Source organism: Leptosomus discolor, chromosome 6 (genome assembly GCF_034619465.1).
Source record: "Leptosomus discolor isolate bLepDis1 chromosome 6, bLepDis1.hap2, whole genome shotgun sequence".
Lineage (NCBI taxonomy): Eukaryota > Metazoa > Chordata > Aves > Leptosomiformes > Leptosomidae > Leptosomus > Leptosomus discolor.
The window spans coordinates 4805693-4831216 of record NC_141396.1 but is presented as its reverse complement, the minus strand read 5'-3'; the positions used below and the strand labels follow the sequence as shown (position 1 = coordinate 4831216).

The 25524-nt window shown below is 42.8% G+C and overlaps 1 protein-coding gene across 1 annotated transcript; it reads left to right on the top strand.

Annotated features, from left to right (window-relative positions):
- The first annotated feature begins 11164 nt into the window (after positions 1-11164).
- Positions 11165-25004, top strand: GPR26 (G protein-coupled receptor 26). The gene is made up of 3 exons (XM_009961319.1): positions 11165-11832; positions 17431-17544; positions 24773-25004. Exons 1-3 carry the CDS (start codon positions 11165-11167, stop codon positions 25002-25004), a joined length of 1014 nt encoding a protein of 337 aa, XP_009959621.1.
- The last annotated feature ends 520 nt before the right edge of the window (positions 25005-25524 follow it).

Here is a 25524-nt window from a genome sequence, read left to right as displayed (position 1 = left end):
CTGAGTATCTTGGAAAAACATGAAACTGCATCAGAACAGACCTCAGTACTCTTTTGGTTGAGCTACTTAATGAAAGGAAGACTAATCCTGGTGGATTTTTCCCATTTCCTAGAATTCATTCTTTTTTAATGTGAGACTTACACTAGTAAAAGGTCCAGGTATGATGTCCTGTGTTTTGGTGGGGGCTTTCAAAGTGGTGGTTGTTTTGAAATCAGTCACTTACTGAGCTCTTGGAAATTTAACTCCTGTTTCACCTTGTCTGATAATGTCGATCTCAAGAAAAGTTAATTAGTTTTTATATTTCCCTTCTTGCTTTGCTCTCATTCCTCCCTTCTACTTCACTTCAAGACTAGCAGGAAAAAAAGATCTTACTAAATATATGAATGCTTTGCCACTGATGTCACTGAGAAAGGATTCAGGCCATCTTTCATTTTCGTGGCTGAGATTGAACCTACAAAGACAGTGTGGATGCCTCAGTCCTCTGTCTTTGGGTCATGATGAGAACAGAATCAAAAGAAAAAAGGGTTTAAATCTCTCCATCAAGTGGTTCATCTTTTTCCTGAGGAACAGAGTAACCCTTCCGAAAAATGCTGATGCATGAAAAGATTCCTTCATCATTAAGCAATTTTGAAGAGGGCTTTTAAGTCTAAGATATTATTAATCAATCAATAACAGTATCTTTTATTGACTATGCACAAAATGGTACCTAAGCTAAATGAAATTAAACAAGATGAAATTAAATAAACCAGTCTGACACAGTTACCCTACTACTTAGTAGACGCTAATCGCCAGGCAGTTTAAACTAATGCTTGATCCGTAGCTGTCTGATCCACGCATCCACACACATTGCTTGTGTGTTTGCCCAGCAGAAATGCCGAAGGATTTTGATTAATTCTTCAGCAATATTCCTCTTCAGCTTGGTATGTTATCAGTACATTTATTGCCTTGCATTTTCATTTTGCTTAAATTCATTTACAGTCCTGCAGAGTGTTCTGACTTCCCAAGCCCGATGCCTCTGTGAGCTCTTGTAGGTCAGGTACATCTTCTGCGGCTCCAGGCTGGCTGTAGCACCTCCATGTATTAGCTACAGCAACTCACTCACTCATCAATTAGTTTTGCATTTGTATTTTTATGGAACATGCTGTGCTCTAGGAGAGGAGAGCCACTGCACGTGCTTTGCAATAAAATGAACGTTGTGTTTGCTCCCAGCTGTAGAAACCAACTGGCAGAACTACAAATGGGACACCACAGAGAGAAAGTCCTGTTCGGTGTTGATAAAGGATCACAGAAGCAGCTCTTCCAGTATATCATGACCTCAAAATTTTGATTCAGAAAGGCAAGAATTTTTTAAAACCGAGGCCATTGATCCACCTTTCTTGACCACAAAGAAAATGCCAGTACAGCTACATTTGTGGTAATTTCACACGACAATCTGTCTAGGAACCTGCTGGTTGTGGCCGATGGTCAAATGATTGTTTTGAATTAGCACAGAATCCAAGTATGGTTAGTGATTACCTCCTTTTTGCCCTCCATTTTGCTTGTAAAAGGTTGACTTAGTTTTACAGGGTCTAACCAAAAACCTTTATGCTAATAACATTTTAAAATGAAAAGGCTGAACTGATAGCAAGGGCATGCCGTACCTCATTAATAGTGCTTCCCAAACTACGGGCCCAGAAATAACATATCTATTTTAAAAAGGCTGCCTGGGCTTATTGAAGGGATTGCATAATTCCTTCATTACCATGATAAGCCAGTTAAAGCAATAATTAAAATTAGAATTTCAAAGTCCTTAAAGCTAGTGGTCCTGTAGAAAAGCTTCCAGTGAAAAGAAGCCTTGTAAAATCTTATCAATATATCACAAATCCAAAGGAATCATAAACCCAGAAAAGCTGTTACAGGGAAATAATTTAAGCCTTCGATAGCCTGCTTTGCAATGCATCGTTTAGTCTCTTAAAGATCTATGAATTGAATGTTACCATTCCCGAGCCAGAATGGCATTAATAAGATTTGCAGTGTATTTAAAACAGTTAAGTACTCAGGTGGAGAATTTGCAGGTGATACACAATTAGTTGAACCGTGAAGTCCACAATTCTAGCACAGTAAGGAGGGGCAAAGCAAAAGCAAGCTGTGTAAAAAATACATAAGGTCATGTAAATTAAAAATATTTCTTAACCCAAACCTTGCTGCCCGGCCTGAGGCAAAAGATACAAATATCCTTTGTTAATAAAGCAGACGTATTTGGTTAGATCATTCCCATATGTATAATAACCTCCTCCCCTGCAGAACTTATTAGAAAGAGCAGAAATGGTACTCTGCTCGATAGAAAACCAAGATGCAAAAATCATTTATCATTTATTTCAATCACACGGTAACGACTTTAATAACGGAAATTTCATGCAAAGAAGGGAATAGATATGAATACCCACACCAAATTGCTATACTAGAAGCAATTATAAAAACCAAAATACCTAGCTAATTGCTAAGTGGAAGTTCATGGGAGTGCATGCTCATGTATGACTTTTTATATAGAAACAGGCACTGACATCTACGCATCGTTTTAAAAGCCTTCTGTTGCAAGCCTCTATTTTCGTCTTTGCTGAGTGAGAAGACAAGGAGCCAGCCCAGTTTAGAACAAGAGGAAACTGAAATACTGCACATCTAAAAAGAGCAAGTGTGACAAAAGTGATTTCTGCTCTGACATTTTGAAGAAATACAGGGTAAAGAGAACAAATTCTGTCTAGAAAAGTGTAGATGTGACAGGTATCACTTGGTTATCAGAACATGGGACCAATACAGAATGTAGTATCTGACAAATTCCATCCTTCCTTTCCTCCACAAAAACTGGGGTTGAATTTGTTCTACCTGTCTTCAGAGACACAAGAATATTTTGGGTCTTTTAATTAGTGACTGTCTTCTTCCTTTAAAATATATTCCTAGCATTTCAAAGATCCAATGTTTTTCCCACGACAGTTTAAATCCCAGAGTGATTGTCTCATCTTAGGTGGCATTATAAGCAGTGCACCAGAGCTCACCCCTAAGCTTAATTACGTTCCCTGAATGAGTGCCTTTCCAGTTGCACTCCCTTCTCGTCTGGACATGGGTCTTTAAATCTTTTCAGGCACTTTTGAAGTCACCTGCACAAGCCCAAACTTCTCAGGGCAAATCTTTCCTCCGACATATACGTAGATGTAGCTAAGATGAAGTGCCTCTGGATTTGCTGGAGACCTCTAGCACGCCTACTGCGAATTAACCACACAGTAAGATGAACATGACTCTCTAAAGTTAATGAACAAAGACAAAGAAAGGCACAGCTTGTGCCTTAACCAGCCATGAAGACAAAACCATCCTCGCTAGCTGTAAACCTGTGCCAGACCTCTGCCAGCGATGAGTCTGAAATGCAGCCCTACCCGAGCTCAGGTTGCTGCATCAATTCACAAGGCAGCTCTGTTTTTCTGAGGGACGGCACAACATCCTCGCGAAAATGAAAGGACATCACCACCAGTTGCGGCAGATGAGCTCTTGTCAAGACAGTCTCAGTATTTGACAGAGTCTTCATTACGTGTCCTCGTGGGAAAAGCACTTGTGGGTACTCACAGAGCCCCTTCTACACGCACAACAGTTTGCTCTCACCCTTGTGACAACATTGACAGGAAAACATAAGAGCAGCTCAGAGCAATAATAACAGCTTTTTTAATTCAGGTGATATTTGATTGACGTGTTTTCATGTGAATAACATCAGAATAGCTATGGAGCTTGCAAATAATGATGGCATCATCTAAGGAGACTTTCAAATGAATGAATTCCTTTTTCCCAATTTTCCAAAGGCAATTCTGATTCAGCTGGTGCAAGTGGCATACTGGATAGTGTTTCAACAGTTCCTGGAGGCCAGAAATCAGCCTTTCTAGAAACACCTTCCAGGGTTTGGGTCAGAAAGTGTGTTGGGTGTGCTGAATAATTCTAACCTCTGCAGATGAGTATGCAAGAGGATGAATGGTGAAAGAGCTGATGGAAAAATTTACTTCTGTCTGAAAGCACTGGTATTATTCTAAAGGCTGCAACATTATGGGTATATTCACTTAATTCTAATTTAAAGAGGGCTTCTTTTTGTTTGTTTGATTTGAGTTTTTCAATGGTTCTCCATGAAAATTATGTAACTTTTCAGATTATTTATTCTTGTATTCATTTGCATGTAAGAAAGAGGCAACGAGTAACATCAGATTGAAAATGAAAAAAAATCAGAAAACAAACCCAAAAATCTCCTACATCTTTTTAAAAATTAAAATACAACTAATTATTCTTTGCTAATAAATGTATTTTTTATGAGAAATGGTAATGGACTCAAAATCTATTACCAATCTTTTCTTTGAGCACTACTTATTGTCTTTATAGGTAAACCAAATAAAGCAGTACATCCATGCACTCTCTCCTTTAAATTAATGCTACTCTAATATAGCTCAATAGGAAGATGAAGTATGACTCAATACCTGCATCATCGATGATACTGACACAGAGTGATTCCAAAATATAAAATGTGAACCAAACCCTGTGTTGGAATATGTCATTTAACGTCTCACATTTGCAGGAATAACACAGAGAGACCAAGTCACTCTCCTACTCACACCAAGTGCCTGAGCTTGCTCCTCCACTAATTGGTCCCCAGGAAGAAAGCTCTCACCTGGTTCAGAAGCAGCCCAGGCAAAGGGAGAGCTGTGCCTTCCGCCTACAAACACATCCACCTACGAAAGTCCCCGACTGAAAGGTTCACATGGCTTGCTGCTGCTGCTGGCTTGATTTGATTTCCTTAGCTGCCCTAAGAGCCCTTAAAAATCTGTCTAGCAGGCAGAAGTGCCAGAAGCATCAGCCATGTGCCTCAGGACCTGATGTTTCTTTAATTCCATGAAGCAAACTAACAGTGACAACCTGAGCATGAATAATTCACCAGGAGGGCTCTGGTGAGAAGCGTTGCTGTAGCTGTCATGGCACTTGCAACGCAAGGGCTGCATGGTGAGGCAGCGGAAGGTTTCTCTTCCCAGTTCCCCAAAGTGGTGGCCCATAAGAAACCATCTGGCTGGCCAATATCCCCCAGTTAGTTCAAGTGTACCATGCAGCATTCGCTGTGTGCAACACAAAACATCTGCTGGAGAGCAAGGAACCATGCAAGAAGCCACTGCGTGATGCTAGTTATTGAGGGCTAGGAAGAGTGGGACTGAAGTAAAATAAATTTTGGTCAGTGAAGGTGACAGAGAAAGTGTAGCAGCTACTTCTGCACTATGAGACCCTGCCAGCAAGGGCCAGAAAGGGACAAAGCTGTAGCTTCTCTCTCTCCACCAGACAGCCTTGCCAAGACAGACCAAAATCAACTCATGCTAGTGCTTAAAGAACTTCCTTTTGTCTGCTTGACCCTCTGTCCTACCACGGCAACCAAAGGCTTGCATCACTTGCCACGCAGTGAATCAAAAGTTACGACTTTGCAGACCCAGAGAAGAAAGTGTTCTCTGCTGCTCCTGACATTGTTAATGGAGCAATGAACTACCAGGGCCAGCTGCCCTGTTAAATCTGTCTACCATCCTGACAAAGTATGTAGACATTACACAAGTCATTACTCATGTTATCTGTGCTACACATATATGGTGAAATCCTGATGGCTGGAGTCCATGAGACTTTACCATCGATCCAGCAGAATGATGATTTCATGAGTCGTTATCTTACTCACACAGACGAGGATAACACTTTGGTTTTTCCAGTGTGACACTTGACTTTCAAATAATCAGGCTAAAGATGCTGCTGTTACTAAAATTTCGTTTAATTGACAATAAAGCCAAAGAACTCAGTTCTATAGTTCGTGGAGGTATTACAAACTCTCCAAAGAGCCATGAAGTAAAAAGTAAAGGTTGATGGAGGCAAGAGGAAACACCCATTGGCTGTCTGCAGGCACACTGACTTCCAAGGGGAAATTGGTTGTCTTTGAACTGGCTAAGACACAGATAAAGGAGAAACAATCTCTTCCATGTGTCAATAGTCCCATTATTAAAGCCCTGTAAAGCTTGTACACTGCTGATCAAAGGAGGAAGGTGAGACAATAGGAGAAGAAAAGTGCAGTGAAAGCATGAAACTGAGATTCCCCAATTCTGACAGAGAAAAATCGGAGAGCTACACACTTCAGTACAAAGGAAATGCATCAGATCTCAAATGCATTTTCAAGTTAGATTTTCAAGTAGTTTTTTCAGTGGTGTAAAGCCCTATACATCAGTTTCTTATGAAATGAGTGGCTTAGGTGTTAGGTCATCAGAATAGCCTCCTATCTGAGAATATTTAGGACACAACTTTGAAAATTTCATTAATCCCAAGCAGCTATTTCATTGTCTTTAGTGGGACATCATGCCAAGAAAGAGAAATCTTCCGTCCACGTCATTTTTGAAATTGAAATGTCAACATGAAGATTTAATCAGCTTCATGCCTTTGTCCATTGCCAAACATAGACAAAAACGTAATAAAAATTACTGCATGGAGAGTAATAAATTGATCTTTTATCTAAAGGAGTTTCATGTTGTTGCAATATCCCTCCTGTTTGGTACGATACTAGTACAGGTCATAGCTTTGTCAGAGTAAACTGATACGCATGTGGTGTGTAGGACACAAATCCATTAGCTACAGGCTGTTGTAAAAGAATGGCAAGAGATTTCTTCTAAAACTGGTTGTTTGTCGATAAAATTAATCATTTGATTAAGACAAGGCCTTTAGGCTCAGGATCAGGTGTACAAACACCCTGCCCTTGTCCCCCTGAGTTTATGGGACAAAGCAAAGGAGAGATTTGGTGAACCGATGTCCCTGTGGTCACATAGGCCTCAGGCCTCTTGGTTACCTCAGGTCTACCCGCTGGGCCATGCTGCTTCAGTCACCTCTGTGTTTAATATACATAAAATACAGCAGATTTTCTGTGGTTTTCTGTGCTTGATAATGGAGGAAGTGTCAAAGGCCTAATGATCTTCTAAACCTAGACCTAGTACTGTCAGAGTTCACTGGTTGAATTTCTATTTATTAGTAGTGCTTATTACCAATTCATAATGTAATGTCATTGAAATACGACAAACCAAACTTGCAGTCCCTGCTATTAGGGACTGACAGACAATGTATTCATTTCCTCTACAGTGATAAAGTATGCACAGCATATTCTTTCCTCTTGACTTGTATAAGATGAAGCTATTTGATGGGTCCATCATGCTCTCTCAGGTATGCATGATAAATAAACCCAGAAGCATTCAGTAAATATCCTCAGTCCTGAAATCTAGAAAGCTTTTTCACTTGATTGTAGATTTAAGGCCTTTTTAGCTGCTACATTTTTCCCGTAAACACTGGGAGTTTAGCCTTACTGATAACAATGTTTTCTTTACCCGAGAAACTTGTACAACACAGAGTGGCTTAATAGCAGGAGAGGAGAGGAGAGGAGAGGAGAGGAGAGGAGAGGAGAGGAGAGGAGAGGAGAGGAGAGGAGAGGAGAGGAGAGGAGAGGAGAGGAGAGGAGAGGAGAGGAGAGGAGAGGAGAGGAGAGGAGAGGAGAGGAGAGGAGAGGAGAGGAGAGGAGAGGAGAGGAGAGGAGAGGAGAGGAGAGGGAGGAGAGGAGAGGAGAGGAGAGAGAGGAGAGGAGAGAGAGGAGAGGAGAGGAGAGGAGAGGAGAGGAGAGGAGAGGAGAGGAGAGGAGAGGAGAGGAGAGGAGAGGAGAGGAGAGGAGAGGAGAGGAGAGGAGAGGAGAGGAGAGAAGAGAAGAGAAGAGAAGAGAAGAGAAGAGAAGAGAAGAGAAGAGAAGAGAAGAGAAGAGAAGAGAAGAGAAGAGAAGAGAAGAGAAGAGAAGAGAAGAGAAGAGAAGAGAAGAGAACGAGAAGAGAAGAGAAGAGAAGAGAAGAGAAGAGAAGAGAAGAGAAGAGAAGAGAAGAGAAGAGAAGAGAAGAGAAGAGAAGAGAAGAGAAGAGAAGAGAAGAGAAGAGAAGAGAAGAGAAGAGAAGAGAAGGCAAAGCAATCAGTAAACTAGCATAGGACTAGGAATGCTTCATTCATTTAGGCCAACAATTACTGAAGTACATGCCAAACTTGCTGTTTAATTTAGCTTTCTTACACTGATATGAATGATAGTAGCTCCCTACCAAACCCTGGGAGAGAAAGGGCTAGATGGAGGAAGGGGAGATTTTGAATCTTGGAAGAAGGAGCTCAGACACCATGCACAGGATACAGTGGGTATCCTCTTGACCATCCTGCAGTTATCCACTCCTTTATGCTTCTCCACTCCACAGTAAAGAGATCCAGTAGGGTCAGTCCATAGTCCTGCTGGCCTCTCCTGCCCTTCAAGATATTTCCTGCACAAGATCAGCTCCACATTGCCCCCCCTCACTACATGCCCACTGCAGTGTCTATCTCACGCCACCTCCAAATATGACCTTTCAAATTCCATCACTGCTTCACTGAACCATCTCCTTCTGCATCCCATTATCTCACACCAATCCATTACTTTGGGAGAATACTCCTTTCTCGACTGTAATCCCAATCCTTTATCTCCAGATGCAGATTTCCTCCTTCCCTGTCACCCAGGCTTGACACTGATGCCGGACCCACTGTCACAACGGGGAATTACTCATGAGCAGAACTTTTGAATCCAGGAGGCACTGCAGCTCTCTAAGGGGAAAACAGCATGCTGCCTCAGGAAACCGTCCTGACAAACCCATAGCCTCGTGTGTTGCAACGCAAGATAAATAACTCAATTACTCAGTGCCTGTGCTGCTGGGCCTTGAACGATTTGTGTAGCTGGAGGCCTTGCACGATTGATTTGAGCCAAGGAAGAGGCTGAGCATTGGAAGGAGGAGTCAGGTATCACCTTGATGTGAAGTGTGCATGAGATTCCACTCTACCACTGTCCCAGAATACCTGCCTCCCATGTATTACCAGATTTTCCCCTCCTTTTTCCCTGTCCTTCCTAGTCTACCAGCAAGTCTTGCCACTTTTTTTCTTCTCCATGCTTCCCAACTCTCACATGGCTTCTCCCTGGGGTCCTGTGGCTGTCTTTGCTTGCTGAGCTTTAAGCTGGCGTCATGGTAGGTGCTGTAACATGGACACCCTGCTCAGGCCATTGGTGCTAGGACAGCTTTCTCAGCCAGGGCTGTTGCTTCCTATCCAACAGGGAAACTTGCTGAGGTTCTGGTGCCACGCGGTAGCAGCAAGATCTGCATCTTCTCTCTCACCTTCTTAGCCTACCTCTCCTAAGAGGGTAAAGACCCCTCTTACTCAGAGAAGGTGTTGCCTTTAGGCTTTTCTCATGTGGCTTTGGATCACTGCCACTCAGGAGAGACCAGACACTGAAGTCCTGCTCCTCATCCACCCAGCGTGAGGACATGTACTTGTGTTCTGGAGAGAGGGAGCTTGCAGAGTTCACAGCTAGACCTGGGCTCTGCACCCTGAGCCGCTCCTCCTCTGCTGGTGCATGTGTGAAGGACCTGCGCACACAGCTAAACCGTCCCGGAGATGTCTTTGACGACAGTCTTCTGTCTCTATTAGCCCTTTAAAACTTGGTTTAAAAAAACCAAAATGAAATAAAAGCGGAAGAGAAGGGGTCTTCCTATAACATGCAAAGCCCTGACACTGTGCAAGGCGGCAGCTCTGCCACTGAGCAGATGAGCCTGAGTGTCTGCGATGAATAGCTGCTGTAAATCGAGCATGCACGGCTCTGGCAAGGGGAAAAATCCGCCTGAGCATCTAGCTCTCGCACACGTGCAGAGGCACTTACTAAGCCACGATAACTGTGCTGCAGGATATCTTTTACCTTCTTACTGTGCAGGGATTAAGGCTTGGCTTCCTTGATGAGAGAGTTGTCCTGATTGCTCTCAAACTCTCAGCATTCCCAATTAAAACTGTTTTAAAGAGACAGCAAAGGCATTCAGAAAACAGTTCCTGCTCCGTCCTTTAAAACAAACTTAATTTTAACACTTAATTGTGAGCGATACACACTCATTCCTATCTCCTTTGCCAAGCTGCTCCTTGGTTTTGATCTCACAGGGTGCTCACCCTCACAGGGAGGGAGGCTTTGATTAGGAAGAAGCAAAGGCTGTTGAGGGTAGAAAGCATGACTAAATAGCGAGACGGGCAGCACGTTGCTGTCTCTGCTGCTCACCTGCTCTATGACCTTGGGCATGTGACAGTGGCATTTGGGGCTTTGGTTTCCCTGCTTTTAGAGGAAGAGGGGAGGCAATCTTTTTCCTCCTAGGCATTGTGCTCGGAGACACAGGACTGCAAAGTGCTAAACTAGAGCAGTAAGACCATTCCAGTAGCCTAACGACAGCTCCAGAGAAGTAGCAGAATGCATCCATTTTTCCCCATCTTTTTAAGCACAGTTAATGAAGAGAAAAGAAAGCCCCTGCCCTGGCTGAGAGCAAGCAGCAACTGTGAAAGTGATGCACCGAAATGTAGGAAACACACCGGAGTGCAGGAATTCGGTTACATGGCTGTTTGCAAATTAATGGCTAAATCAATTAAATGAAAGCACGGGATTTCTCTTGAGGAAAGTCTAGTCACAATCGCAAGGAGAAGGGGAGGGGTTGTGGAGTGGGGATGACATAATCACGTTTGCGAATCACCAGCAGTGTGCATGCTTTAATCCATTAATGGGGTTTTTATCTGTGATCATAAAAAGCAGGTTACATTCAGCCTGGAAGGGAGTGAGGGTTGGAGGAGAGGGGAGGGGAGAGAAAGAGAAAAAGAGAGAGAGAGAGAGAGACAGAAAGCAAGAGAGAAAGGGAACAGAATTCACTCGGTAAATTGCTTGCAAGCTTGGGGCTGATAATTAGGGATCTCAGGAGAGCAGTTTCTCAGAATAACCTGCTCTCCTTCGAATGGACCGAATGGAGATAGTGGTTCAGTCCTGCTGATATTTTTTAAGCCCTCCTCGCAGTTTGATGGGCATTCCCAGTGCTTTTGTGCACGTCTCGGAAAGCGTTGACGTGGAAAGGAGCAGCGAGGAGGGGGAGGTTGGAGAAAAAAACTGCAGCTCTTCTAAAAATACGGAGGGCATGCAAGAGTGCGAGCAGGCTGGGGAGGAGGGCGAGGTGAGCGCGGCTCGCACCATGTTCCCCGGGTGCCGGCGCAGCGCAGTTTCGGAGATGTCCCTCCTGTGACTGGACGCACCATGAGCATCTGGGAGGTGATCCTGGCTTTCGTGGTGGTGGTGCTGATGCTCGTGGCCCTGCTGGCCAACGTGCTGGTGCTGATGTGCTTCCTGTACAGCGCTGACATCCGCAAGCAGGTCCCGGGATTGTTCATCCTCAACCTCACCTTCTGCAACCTGTTGATGACTGTTTCGAACATGCCCCTGACCTTGGCTGGGATCATTTACAAGAGTCAACCAGGAGGAGATCAGATCTGCCACATTGTGGGCTTCCTGGAGACTTTTCTCACCACGAACTCCATGTTGAGCATGGCAGCTTTGAGCATTGACAGGTGGATTGCTGTGGTCTTCCCTCTAAGTTATCACTCCAAAATGAGGTACAGAGATGCCGCGCTCATACTGAGCTACACGTGGTTACACTCGGTGTCGTTCCCGATAGTGGCAGCTTCTCTCTCCTGGGTGGGTTTCCATCACCTCTATGCCTCCTGCACCCTGTACAACAAGAGACCAGAGGATAGGACACAATTTGTGATTTTCACTGGTGTCTTTCACACCCTCAGCTTCCTCCTCTCCCTTATAGTCCTGTGTTTCACATACCTAAAAGTGCTGAAGGTGGCACGGTTTCACTGTAAGCGGATTGATGTGATCACTATGCAGACCCTGGTGCTCCTGGTGGACATCCATCCCAGGTAAGGTGCCTGTGTGTTCAGCAAGGGAAACTATTCACCGCAGAGGAAGCAAGGATTGGGTTCAGTGTTATGTTAAATACAGTCTGATCCGTATCACAGCAGGGGATGGGGAGGGGGAGGAAAAGAGCATCCTTCTTGCCATTTTTTATTCTGCATGTTTCTTTTTACCTGTGTTTATTTTTCCGGTTGCAGAAGCAACACTTTCTATGCTTAAGGGCTTGTTTTGGGAGGGAGAGCAAAGAAACAGGCAGTTTTGGCTGAGCATGTGCTTCCCTTTGAAACAGTGATCAGATCACTGCCCTTTGTCTCCGAAGGTGGATTTAGTGGTGGATAAATCTGCATTTTTGGCACTGTCAGCCCAAAACATAGCTGGCTCCCTGAGAGGGAGCAGGCAGAGGCTGCACATGTCCCTTCGGTTGGAGTTCAGAAGGGAAGCTGGGTGCTGAGTGCTGCTCCTTCACCCGGCAGTTTCCCGATTGCTGTGCTCTCTCTGTAACTTCTTTATCTTTCCTGCAGGCAAAATTGTAAGGGAATAACATCTGCAAAATGCATACGCTTGAATGCCTATACTTAAATCCAAGTGAGAGAGACTTCAGTAGCAATGTTAATATGACAAGCAAGGAATGTATAAAGTTAATTTCAAATGAGAGTGTTTAAGAAAGCCCCTTGTGTCTAGACACAGGAGGACAAAAGTCTCCGGGGGCTGGGAGGATAATGGGCTTGAAGGCAAGCACCAAATGGGTATGAATGCGTGCTGGGGTGCTGTGCAAGAGAGTCACATCAGGGATTACTCACAAAGTATACATTTTATGCAGATAGGCTATATCTGCATCTGGAAGGGATGCAGATTTGGCTGGAGGAGGAGGGAGGGTGGGAAAGACAGCTTTCACTGGATCAGTGGTAAAGCTGAAGGAGAGAAAGCCTTGCTGGATGGAAGTCCAAGGGTGGTGCTGGGCAGGCAGAGACCCTGGAGAGGACCTGGGGATGGTGCCCGGTGCGCAGAGGAGGAGGAAGTCAGTGTGTGCTGTGAGTCCGCAATGGCTCTGCCCCTGAGAAGCAGAGAGGATGAAACAGAGCAGACCAAAGCAGGCATAGCTGGAAGGTTGTGGGACCAGGCTGGTGAAAAGGGAACAGCAGGACAAACCAGAGTGATCTGCCCGGGAAATGGGGATTTGAAAAATGAACCTGCACAGCTGGGACAGGATGGAGCGGGACAGGATGGGTGATGGATCAGCATGTCCTGGCTGAGAGCTGAGAGGCTCTGATGAGCTGGGGTGGATGGGGCTAAATCCCAGCTGTGACTGGGATGGGGTGGCAGAATCCACGACTGAGCCCTGCAAAGGGGAAACCAGGGGCGCCAGTCGCAGTGTGGAAAGAAATCAGCCTGGTTTGCTCAGAGGAACTAGTTTGTCTCAGGGCTTAGCATGGCTGGAGTGGGTGACTGGAAAGGGAATGGTCTGATGTACTTGCCTGGAAAAAAGGCTGAAAATGGTTTGGCGAGGTAGGGTGAGGGAGCAGCTGTGAGGGATGTGTGTGCTGCTTGGGAGACAGTCAGAGATGGGATCTTAAGGTTCAGAATGTCTCTGTCAGAGACTGAAGGGAAGGGAAATGTCTTTCAGAAAAATGCTGGCAGCTGGCAGTGCGGGGATGTGTCTGATACAGGGGAAGAAGTCTGCCTGGAAGAGTGGAAAGCCAAGAGCAGCCAAGGAGGGCAGTGCCACGCCAGACGTCCCACCTGACCCCCCCCCGCCCCCAACTGTCGTTTGCTCTGCAAGCTGGAGGGGAACATCAGCTCTCTCCATTTGCAGCCAGCCAGGAGCAGAGCTGCAGGGCTGAAAGCACATGTGGCTGTCCTCAAAAAAAAAGGTCATATTTTGGGGATTCCTAAGCCTAAGGCAAATAATTCTGAAAGAATCAGGGCAGGACAGCACGCTGTTAGAGGAACAGAAACATTTGCTCAAAATTCTCCAGTTAAGCTGTTTGATCTGTCTCTTGACCAAGAATGCAGAGCAGAACTTCGGGCAAGTCTGTTACTGTTCTCGAGATGCACGTGTTTAAATCTTCCCTTATCCCTGAAGTCACACAGAGTGAAAACCACCCTTCTGCCCTACATGCTGTCTGGTTGCTAAACCGTGCCTCGACTGGTCTTAGTTCCTGCACACACTATGAGATGCTGTGGTTACTCCCACTGTCCTAGTGCCATAAACCCACTGCTATTTGAAATAGCAGTCATTATGCCTAATATCTAAGGTATGCCTGGACTGCACAGCAAAGTTTAGAAAATGGGCAGAAATCTCAATGGTATTTCTCCTCCTCTGCATTTTTTCTGGTCTAGGTTAGTTTGAGGGTGTTCCTGCATTTTGTAATCATCTCACTGAAGGATGGATTCAATGGGGCCATGGGAATGATACCTCCTTTCTTCAGAGGAGACAGAGTTGTACAGGCACTTTTCTGCAAGTAACCTTTATTACTAACTCTTATTTATCTCTCTCATCAGGATATTCTAATGCCTCTCTCTAAGGAAGGAGAGTTTTAGCTTCTTTTCTAGACTACAGAAATGGTGGCAAATTTGACCTATGGTGGTGCTGTCGCAAATGGTGACAGCTACCACTGCTGAAAGGGTTAGACCTTGGATTGCCTTCCCTACCGGGAGAGCTACGCAAAGGCTGCAGGTCTCCTGGAGCAGTCAGTAACACTCATAAAGCTCTGACATAACAAAGGCATCGTTTGAATTATGTAAGTGGTCTATGTACAGGCAATTTCAGTGTTTACTGTAGTACCTAACAGCATAGACATGGATGCTGGGAGAAGGCACATGACAGAACAAAGTTTGTAATCCCACCTTAGACTACCCTGACTTCTCTGGCTCTTTGCACAATGTAGTTTCAATTCTGAGAAATGTGTACGGACAATTTTCTGCTTCCTATGACTCAGAATCCACCCGCAAGGGGATCTAGCGACAGGCGTTATGACAGATGGCTTTATTACCTGTGACTTGGGAAGACACGAGTGATCTTCTGAGGATCATTCAAGATGAGTACAAAGGAAACCTCTAAATACCACACAAAATCGTGTGAACGTTTAGGGCACATGTCCTTTCAAGTTAGCTTAGGCATTTTTACCGGATACTGCTCTTTCTTGACTTTGTTCTTAAGACCAAGGTATCTTAGATATTGTGAGAGGTTTGGGCAAGACACTTAAGTGCTTAACCCATCTAAACCCATCTATTTCTTCACTCAAATTATCTATACTATCTATTTGGTGTATCCAGCTCTACACATCTTAAGGTCCAGTATCTCATAAACTTTGTTTAAAATACCAAACCTTCAAAGGGATATACCTCAGATTTTCCAGGATGTTAAAATCTTTAAATGAAAGCTTAGTCAATAATCCGGTTCTGTTACTAGTGTCACTACTGGAACTTGCACATATGTTCTTATCTTAGTGCATAAAAGTATGTGCAAAAGCAAAATACTCATCTGTGTACATTGTCTGTATGAAGGAAGGAGATAAAATACCTTCTTCTGTGATATGGTATTTATTAGCTACATCTGGAAAGGCTGAAAAAGAAGAAATTGGTTGAAGTCTATCAGGACTTCCCAAGTCATCTGTGAGCTCCAGGAGTCAAAGACAGCTTTGTATGTGCCAATAAGGAAAAGATGTAACTGGGGAAATTGTTAGAGACAAAAAATGCACCACTCTCTACATCCTAATTGGACCTACTTTGGAAATTTCTTTTCCTATATCACCATGTGCCTGGGATACTATGAATTTAATAAAGCAGGTCTTAAGTGAGGCTATCAAACTTCTGAGGTCATCTGTCTGCACCTAAAAATACTCCAAGTTCTGCAGCTCTTGCAGAACTGAAAGCACATAGGTTTCCTCAAAAAGGTGGATATTTTTTTTCCTTCTCAGCTGTCACGTCTCACTGCAAGTAACTCAAACACAGACCATGTAATACTTTTAGATGTGTTCTCATTCTACTCAAGCATATTCCTTAAGAGTGAGACGATTTGTTTTTTCAAGCAGAAAAACCTTTTGCTCCAGTATTTTGTTAATTTTGTAACTGCTCTGGGGACTGGCAGTGTAAGACCATATATATATAAAGCGGATCAAAGGAACCATGTTTTCTTTAACACAACCAAAATATAACATGAGAACTCACTGCCACAGGGATCATCGAAGCACACTGAGATCCTCAGGACATAACACGTGTTTAGATGATGATCAAACATTTGCAAGTACAGCAAACAACGTAAGAGTATGGCCATAAACCTCGTGGCTATTAACATAGGTGAGTGTGGCACCTAACAGTGAGTCATTAATTACAAACTTACAGTGTAAACAGAGACACCAATGCCAAGCAGTTTCAAAATGCAACACATGGGCCAGAGCATTCAGTTTGCCCAAGACTTGTGATGGTGTTACCACGAGACCCGTGTAATGAGTCAAAATGTAGGAGCGCTGCTATGCCGAGAGGGATTTCAGGAGTGCAGTCTGGCTTTGGTTTGCTCCTTCCCAAAGCGACTAGTTCAGGTACAGATGGCTCTGGGAGATACAAACGGTGCTGCCCACCCAACCTACCTGCCTGGAGAAGACAGTAGCTCATCCACTTCCCTCAAAGTGAACAGCGAGTGCAGGAGTTAGACAAGCAAGTAGAGGAGGAGGATGGGTTTTCACGTTATTACTCTTTTGGCATGCAAATGTGCTGATTTCAAAGGAGATATCCTGAAGTGGAAGCCTGGTCTCAGCCCTGTGCTCCCATCGTCTTTCTGGCACACCAAAGGTCTTAGTAGCTTTCTGGTGGCCTGCTGAGACCACCACTGGGAAACTCAGAAGAGAAACTCTTGTCCTAAAATGCCACATGCAGGAAAAAAACACGGGGTGTGACTAATTCGTATCTGTTTAGTCGGGAACAAGGCTGGTTTGAGGCGTGGAGTCAGAACACCACAGCGCTGTGGGTTTGCTGTGTAATTCCTGGCTTTGCAAAACGTTCAGCATGGCTGCTGTGCAGAGCTGCACAAGCTGCTCTCGGATTTATGGCCACACTGTTCACAGCTTTGGGATACAGTGATTGCTCCAACGTTGGGCTGAATTTCAGAGCGTGTTTTTTCTTGTTGTGATTTTATTGTGTTTTATTGCTTATCTTGCTGGGAAGTTTCTCCTATCTAAGGTAGTCGTGTTGGAATAGCTGTTTCTAGGGAAGTAGCCTGATGCCTTCCCCACTCTGGATATTTTCCACATCTCTGAGTATCATGAGGCAAACTCTGTCCTGCAAATATAGCTTACAGTGATTCAAAAAGGATCTGCAAGGCTGAATTCCACCAATTTGACTGTTTATAAATGGATATAATGGGGATGTGTGCAAATAAATATATAATCATGTATTTCTCAGTCACTGTTTTTGGAGGGAAAGATGATTGTACAATGCATTAATACTTGGTATTGTCCCATATAAGCCAATACCAGGTGCACTGCATTTATGTGAATACAACACTTGCTGGAATGATTGATTTCCATCATTCCATAAGTAAAGCCATTAAAATCTGCTACCTGATATTATGATTCATGTTCTTGTTTGTGTTGAATGTCACACAGTGTAAGAGAGCGTTGTCTAGAAGAACAAAAGAGACGGAGGCAGCGAGCAACAAAGAAAATAAGTACCTTTATTGGTACTTTTATACTTTGTTTTGCACCTTATGTAATTACAAGGTAAGTGTGAATCTACATACTGGAAAAGACTACTGAGATGCACTCTTAAGTCAGAGAAGTAGGGCACTCTGAACCAGAAAATGATTCATGTTTCGTGTGAAAATTCTGTGCAACCTTTCCACTCTTATGACAGAGATTGCATTTACTGAGCTGACAAAACTATATAAAATGTCACAGCATTGTGTCTCCGATACAACCCTGATGCAGTCTGTGGGTCAAACTCTGTTCACTCAGCCCAGTCGAGATGTCGGTCTCATGGGAGTGATTTCGGAAGTCAGTCCACAGGAATTTGCAGCCCTTTTTCAGGTCTAGTAGTCACCTACTCCTCAGATTGCCTTGCCGGTTCTGGGGATGATCTGCAGGGGAAGACACTTGTCTGAATAGGTCAGGCTGTAAAAATCCGGTTAACAAGATCCAAGTGAGGTGAGAACATTGTCCACAGACTTGAACAATAGTTTTGTCTGTCTGGGTAGAGTTTATTAGTCATAAACATCAAATATCAAAGCTGTTCTGGCTCATAGCTAAAAAAAATTCTTGTGATTTATGGTCAGATATCTATCTGCTAGCTTATCTTTCAAAATTGTTCCTGTGGGAAATACAAAATTACTCCTGTGAAACAAAAAAAATATCAAAAAGTGAGTATATCCAGAAAAGTGTTATCTAGTTGTTGAAGGAAATTTACAGCTTGCATCCCGTATTAAAATACTCTGGAAAAACTAAAATACTGCTATGCAGAACAAAGAAAGAAAGAAAGAAAAAAAATTAAGTATCTTCTATGTCAATACTATCAAATAGAAATTATTGGTGCTGACTTCAGTCAAACTCAGATCCATTATAAAAAATCATTGAAAAATCTGAGTTAAGCTCAGTTTGGGCATGTCACCAACCCCACGTTTTTCCAATTCAGTATGACATCCTAAATTTCTATTTCTGACAAAACAATTCACAAGGTCTTATATTCTCTTAGCAAAACCAGAAACCTGCATGTCACATTGATTTTATGTTCATGATAATAATAGCCAATTGATTCATGCTATAAGATATTGGAGTATTTGCCTCATTGCAAATGGTTAAATTTAATTTCATGTTGGGTCTCTGACCTTAACGAAAATCGTCGCAGTCACAGAATAGCTTATGGCTCCGTCCCAAGCGACGCCGAGTGCTCTAACCAGGACTGTCAGAAGTATTTTTATGCTTCTCCATAGACATCTCAGCCCAGCATTCAGACACCACCTCCCCACCTCTCTTAACTCTGTGGTGTCCTATAAGCCCTAAGATACAGAAGAGGGCTTTAAGAAGTCCTGATCCTCCTCTCTCTAGTCCATACAAGGATCACGTAAATGTTTTCTTGAGTTTTCAGTCTGTTAAGGACTAGTAGCTTTGCCACAGAGAGTGACTATAAGAAGAGTCAAGACGTGGGGCCTTGAATGCATGAAGAATGCATGAAGGGTTGGGCGTTGGCCAGGCGTGCCGGGGGGGTAAAGGCTATCACTTGCCTGGCTGTTTCGGTTCTGACAGGTCTAGGGGGACTGCAGGGAATTCTCTGTCTAGCTACTTGAGAGACCTTGCTGGAGACCACACCTCATGGATGGGTGTTTGAGGACGTGCATTACTGTGCTTCCCTATGCCTCACACACATGGCTGAGGGTGTTGAAGTCAAGGGGATTAGGATGCTTTTGAGGTTACTCATGCAAGCAGGTATTATTTTCTGGACTATGTCCTGTGCTTTGCAGTCATAAGATAGAGACAACCAATCACTTTTCAAGGCAGTGAACAGAAGACAGCCCATGAGGTGTATTGCTCAGCCTCTCATGTGGACAGCCAGCTCTAATCAGCAATATGCTTAAATTAAAAATGCTTTTAAGTACTTCATGAATTGAGGCCTGAAAGCAGCAGATCACAAGGTTTTACTACAAGATATTTCTGCTTCCGCACTAAAAACAAGTAGCTGTCTCTAGCAGTTCCATGAACCACTGAAGGATTTGTGTCTATAACCCCAGCCAGATAAATTCTTCTCTGTGTAAACCAGAGTTTTTCAGATTACATTAACTTAAAAACGAGATTAGGCACCTCTTTTATCAAGTAAACACCCTTCTAATTAGTTCAGTGGCTGACCTTAAGTAGCATATCAGCAGAATCTGATTCTTTTTGATTCAGTGTTTCCACTGTGCCAGTATGACAGATGTACTACCCCATATTATATATCATTAGGCATAGCTTATTTCTTGGTTTGTAAAAATTCTATTAGTACACATCTTTTCTTTTGCTATATTTATCATTATGCGATTAAGTAACATTGTTCAAAATCTATTTCTCCTAGGCGCTTTTTCATAAGAAAAATTAAAATAAGTCATACCAATTTCTAGTATTAATTTCCAACTCCAGGCATTTCATACTGAAATACAGGACTTTTCTCATGTAAGTTAATAAGTGCTGTCCATGTGTGAGGAAATCGGCTTTAAATTAAAAATCCTGAAGTAATATCAGAGAGAAGTTCACAGCCCCAAGCCCTCAGGTTACAGAAGGGGATGGTGGAACAAGCAGGAGAAGATTAAAGTTCCCTTGTATCATCTCTGGGGGACAAGGGGTAGGCAAACTGTGTTTTTAAACTGGGTACTGACCTCTGCATGCAGATCCTGCTTGGGTAGACAAGCAAGTTCGGAATTCCTATGCAAGTTATGTTCTTGCCTGTCTGTGAGTATAAGTGCATGGTTTCCCTATGCAATTTTAGGTTGACATATTAGAAGAAAGTGGCCTTCTAGTCTTTGTCAAAGCCTCAGCTGATGAGAAGTAGAGATATTTTCCTCCTGGATAGAAAAACCTTTTGGTACAAGCTGGACGGTGCTCCTTGCTATCACCATATCTCTGTGCTGACAGGTGGTTCCTGCAGCTCTGGGGAACTGCAACGGCTAGAAGTAATGATTTGGAAGATTTGGTACAAGAGATTTGCAAGATTAGCTACAAGAGTCCAAAAGTTTCTTTCCTTGCAGATGCTGGCCAGTTGTAATTACATGCACCACTTAAGAGGCAAAACTGGCTAAGGGTAAATCATCTAACGGTCTCTGCAATATCATTTTTGTTCCAGGAAAAAATCATTAAAAAAGGGCTTTTCCACTAGCAAGACAGCATACAAAAGATTGAGTCTACCAAGCAAGCAAGTGAAAACAAAGTAAAATCGACGTCAACAGAAAACTGATGGTCAGCTTAGGTTTAATTCTGATACTACGGGAATTGTGTGGGGAAAAAAAAAGACGGAATTAGGCACAAATAGAAATGTTAGGAGTGTAACCTTAAAAAGCTCATCCAAATTCTTGGGGAAAGGACTGAACTTATTCTTGTGAGAACTTCATCACCTACCAGCTCCAAAATGCAGTGCCAGTTTTGTTTCACTCCTGAAATAGCAAGAGGTTTTAGCTTCAGAGCCTGGTCTCTTCAGCATTTTATCCATAACTCAGTTAAGTTCTCAGGTTTAAGCAATGCACAACAGATATGTTGCCATTGTAGTAGCCTCCAGCTGGACATACACACGTTCAGTAAAATATTTTACTAAAGTGGTAAGCTGCACATGGATATAAAGGGTTTTCAGAGTGTATTATCTACATAAAAGATCAAGGTCTTGATCTTCAACATAGCGTTCTCATTTGTTCACTGAAAGCGAAATAAAATAATTGGAGAGTCTTTTGACATGACACACACTGCAGAATTATACATTTCTAAAATACTAACAAAGTATCATTGCAAAACAGCTTATAGCTTTGAAATAAAAAGGTATTGAATACTAGAGAGTAGAAGAGTGGCTTATGAAAGCAAGGTAGAGAATTATGTAGTTGATAATGTAGAATTTAATTTACATGTAGTGCTGAAATATTAGTGCTCCTTCACTCAAAATGTCGTCTTTTTGGCCGAAAATTTTCATGCAAATTGAAGCTATGCATATCATTTCCCTCATAAATGAGAAACAAAACCCTCTTTCAAAGACCATAGAAGTGTGTGGTACGCCTTGAAAGACTGACATTTAATTGTTTGTGCATGAAATTAAATGGCATAGCTTAGGGTTTATCTGCATTTCTGTTTTTGCTGCTTGATATCTGCAAGTGTAATTTACTATAAAAAATAATACACAAGAATAGCGATCTGTGTAAGTATCAAGGACACTTAGGGAACATAATCAAAGGAAATATTTTAAATTCTGTCAATAAAAGTGGAGGCTTTTAGATGATCAGTCAATGAAGGTAAAATTAGCAAGTCTAGACTTGTAACCCTAAAGTGTCTGTTTCATATGCTTTAAATGGAGATTGCTAACATCTCATAGAACTAACTGACAGAGACTCAGTCACAGATCTGTCATATTTTGGTCAGTCAAGGCATCCACTGAATTCAAGTAAACTTAATCAAATTCACATCTGTAAAGCATTTGGTAAATCAGCCAAATGAAATTCAACATGATAAAATACAAAATGCAAAGAAGGCATCAAATATGTGAAGTACAGAATAACAAGGATGGCTCATGGTAGATTACAAAGTAAACAGGACTCAACGGGTGATTACTTTCCAAATACTCAATTCTCATTTTTGAGCATATTAACATAGGTGTCGTAAGCTACATTTTATTAAACAAGAGAGATTTACAATTTATTCAACAAACACCAAATGAGACCTCCCAACAGCTTGAGTAGATGATAACGTCAGGTTATGTTTGAGTTTGGATCATACTTTGTAAGAAAGACATCAACAATAAGTTACAAGGAAAGGTTGAAAGAACAGCATTTGTTGAGTTGAAATGAAAGGAGAGAGAAATGGGACAGATAGTGATTTTTCAGTATCTCAGAGTTGCTTACAGTGATCAGCCAAGTGGCACCAGTGGAGCAATTCCTAAGTATTTTATGTAACACAGCCTGGTCGCCTCAAATGTCTCACACGTCTGTGAGCCCAAAGAGTATTCTGGCTGCTGTCACCACCCCTAAAAACGTCATTGCACACAATGGAAGCAATACACAAAGTCGTCAAATTGCTAGCGCAAAGCACTCAAAACTAGTCTCAGTATTGCAATCACCAACATCATGACAGCGGCTGAAGGCCCAGCACTGGCTGCAGAGCCGAGGTGCAGCCCAGCACACACACTCAGGAAGAAACAGAGTTTTTGCCATGGAGTTTGCAGTCTAGGCAAACCAGTATGGAGAGAGAAGACAGAAGCTCATAGTCAGCGGTGTAACAAATTAGGGCTCCTTAGTCCCACTTTTGTGCTCAAATGACTGGACCATGCCTTCTCCCAGCACTATTTTCAACAACACAATGTCGTGTAAGTTTATGGAATGAGAATAAAATGACGGAGGAAAAAATTCTTCATCTCTAAACTGCTTGAAGTACCAATACTCTTGTCACTGCTGCTGCAGGAACCATACTTTGTAGTGCTCCTTGGAAATGGTGCATTGTCTGATGAAACATCAGCAGTTGAAGTATTTCCCAGTCAGGTTTAGGAGCACATTCTGCTGAAGGCTGTTTCAGCAAAGATCTTATTTGCTGTCACGTAGTGAAGCTCTCTAGCAGCACATACAGCTGTTTCTCCTCTAGAAAGATCAATAGTTTCTCAAGAGCTTGACAGAACTGTCCTTTGGTGTTGTTTAAAGACATGTGGAAAGAAAACTTTATGGAGTTATCAATATTTCAGTGTTGAAAACACACTGTCTCAGTACAAATGAACTATCTGCTAGCATAGGTGTGAGAAATATATAAAGCTTTTCCCTTTCCCTATCGAGTTAAAAGCTTTGCCTTGCTAAATTTGTTGCAAATGGATATGTTTGGCCTCTAAACTGACCAGTTCTTAAATTCAAGATATACCATGCCATCTCTTAATGATGAATTTTCCTTCCTTATGTGCTTCTCCTATGACCCAGACAAACTGTTTAAAGGCATAGAACTCTCCCCCTAGGAGCTGGATGGGCTAAGAAAGCTTGATAGCACCAGCGAAGTGGTTTCTCAGATCCTCCAGAGGGGGCCTAGACCCCTGAGTCCAGACTAGATGTTGTATTTTTAGGTAGCTAATGGTAGGGGAATGTGATTCCCAGGAGATAAAGCAATAACACTTTGTGTCCCGATCTCAAACTTTAGTGCTCAAAGTATGGGTTTGCATCAATATTTCAAAAATTATGTTGGGCTATGCAGAAATAATAATTGTGGCTAAATTTGCTGCACATGATGGATTCAATGTTGACAGTAAATGTGAAAGTCATCAGGAAACATACCTGGGGAGATTATACCCCTTTCATTCCCTCTAGAGCTATTCTACTTGTGTGATAAACTTCAGCTGCCAGAAACATGATCTTACGACACGTACTACTAGAGAAATGCACAAACCAAAAGCACTAAATGAAGAAAAATTTGAAGTGAGATGTTACTGTCTAACAAGAGAACTCATTAGGACTGAAAACCCTAGAGTCCTCAGAGAAAGTAACAAACATTGTCCAGGTGTGTAAGTTTTGGCACAGAGACTAAGAGCGTAATGGTTGAGGATGGGGTATGTGGGGAAATTATTCTGTGAGTGGAATGCTGTATGGTAGTTTTTATCAGCAGCAAAATTTCTGTGAAGTGTTGATCTGCTTACTGTGGAGTATTTATGATCCCAAACACAGTAAAAATAGGGCTAGGTTACAATACTCTAGAGAGAGAGGTGCCCCTTTATCAGGTATCTTGATGGCCTGGGTGAGCCAGATAAGTTGAAAATCCAGCTCTATATCAAGAGATTTGGACTCAGTTTTTAGTCTCCAAAAGGTATATTCCAATAACAAATATAAAGGCTCTTTTGAACATTGCCTCATATCCTGCTGGAGCTATTCCATTTTGCACTAAATTCTTCAGCATTTATTGATGTGAATGATCAAGAGAGCCTTTTAGGAGACAACACATCCAGGGTCCACTTTCAGCCTCAGTAACTGTACAGCTAAATGTACAGAGTCAAGAATGTCTTGAAGTTTGGGGGTCAAGACACTCAGATAGGAGCTGTGTAGTCCCATCCTTGGGAAACAGACCTCGAGTTTACCTTTGCAGTCCCAGAAATGTATAAGGGGAGCACTACCTTCACATTTTCATGAGTATGGCTTTCTTTTCTTTTGTTTTCTTGCAACTGCCCAAGAATAAATTGGGGGTTTGGGGGGGTCATGGGCTTACAGTTGTGCTGTTCTCCATGTTTTTATTATGAATATTCACTCTTTCAACCTTCCTCTTCCCACAGACTCGTTGAGTTATCCTCTGTGGTCCACATCAGTTCCCACTGGGGAATCATTTCCAAGTGCTTAGCTTACAGCAAAGTTGTTTCAGACCCTTTTGTGTACTCTTTGTTACGGCATCAGTACAAGAAGACATGGAAAGACATCATAAACAAGATCCTCAAAAGAAGCTCCATCAATTCCTCTGCCCTCACAAGCGAATCACATAATCGGAATATATTGCAGCTGAACGAATGAGGAGCCTGGTATGGGACTTACAAGACACATAAAATGATATATGGGAAACAAAAGTAACTGGCCTCTCCCTATCTTCAGCTGTCAAGGTTTCGGGAGGCAGTCACGGACAGGTTGAAGCCCAGCCTGTGTCCCTCCAGTAGCCCACATAACACCTAAGGGAGACAGGCTGCTTTGTACCTCCTGCCTCCGACTGAAAGCGTGCTGTCGATCTGTGGTCCTGCAGGCTTCCCAAATACAAATCTCCCATTGATTTCCATCAGCAGTTACACACACATATAGGGTAAAAAGCTAGTCGTCAGCAGAAGGACTCATGACAGTAATGGGAGCAAACCAGTGCCATCATAAGATTATTCTAAAAAGCTGCACAGGGATTTTTGTGCTGTATTTTTCACTGGCTACAGGTGACGCTCCCTCTGATGGAGCTGCCAACCTGGCTTTACAAAAGCCACCCCAACCTAGTTGCTTGAGTAGGTCCTAAATAGAAAAACTCTTAATAGGAAAAGCTTAATAGAAAAATCTT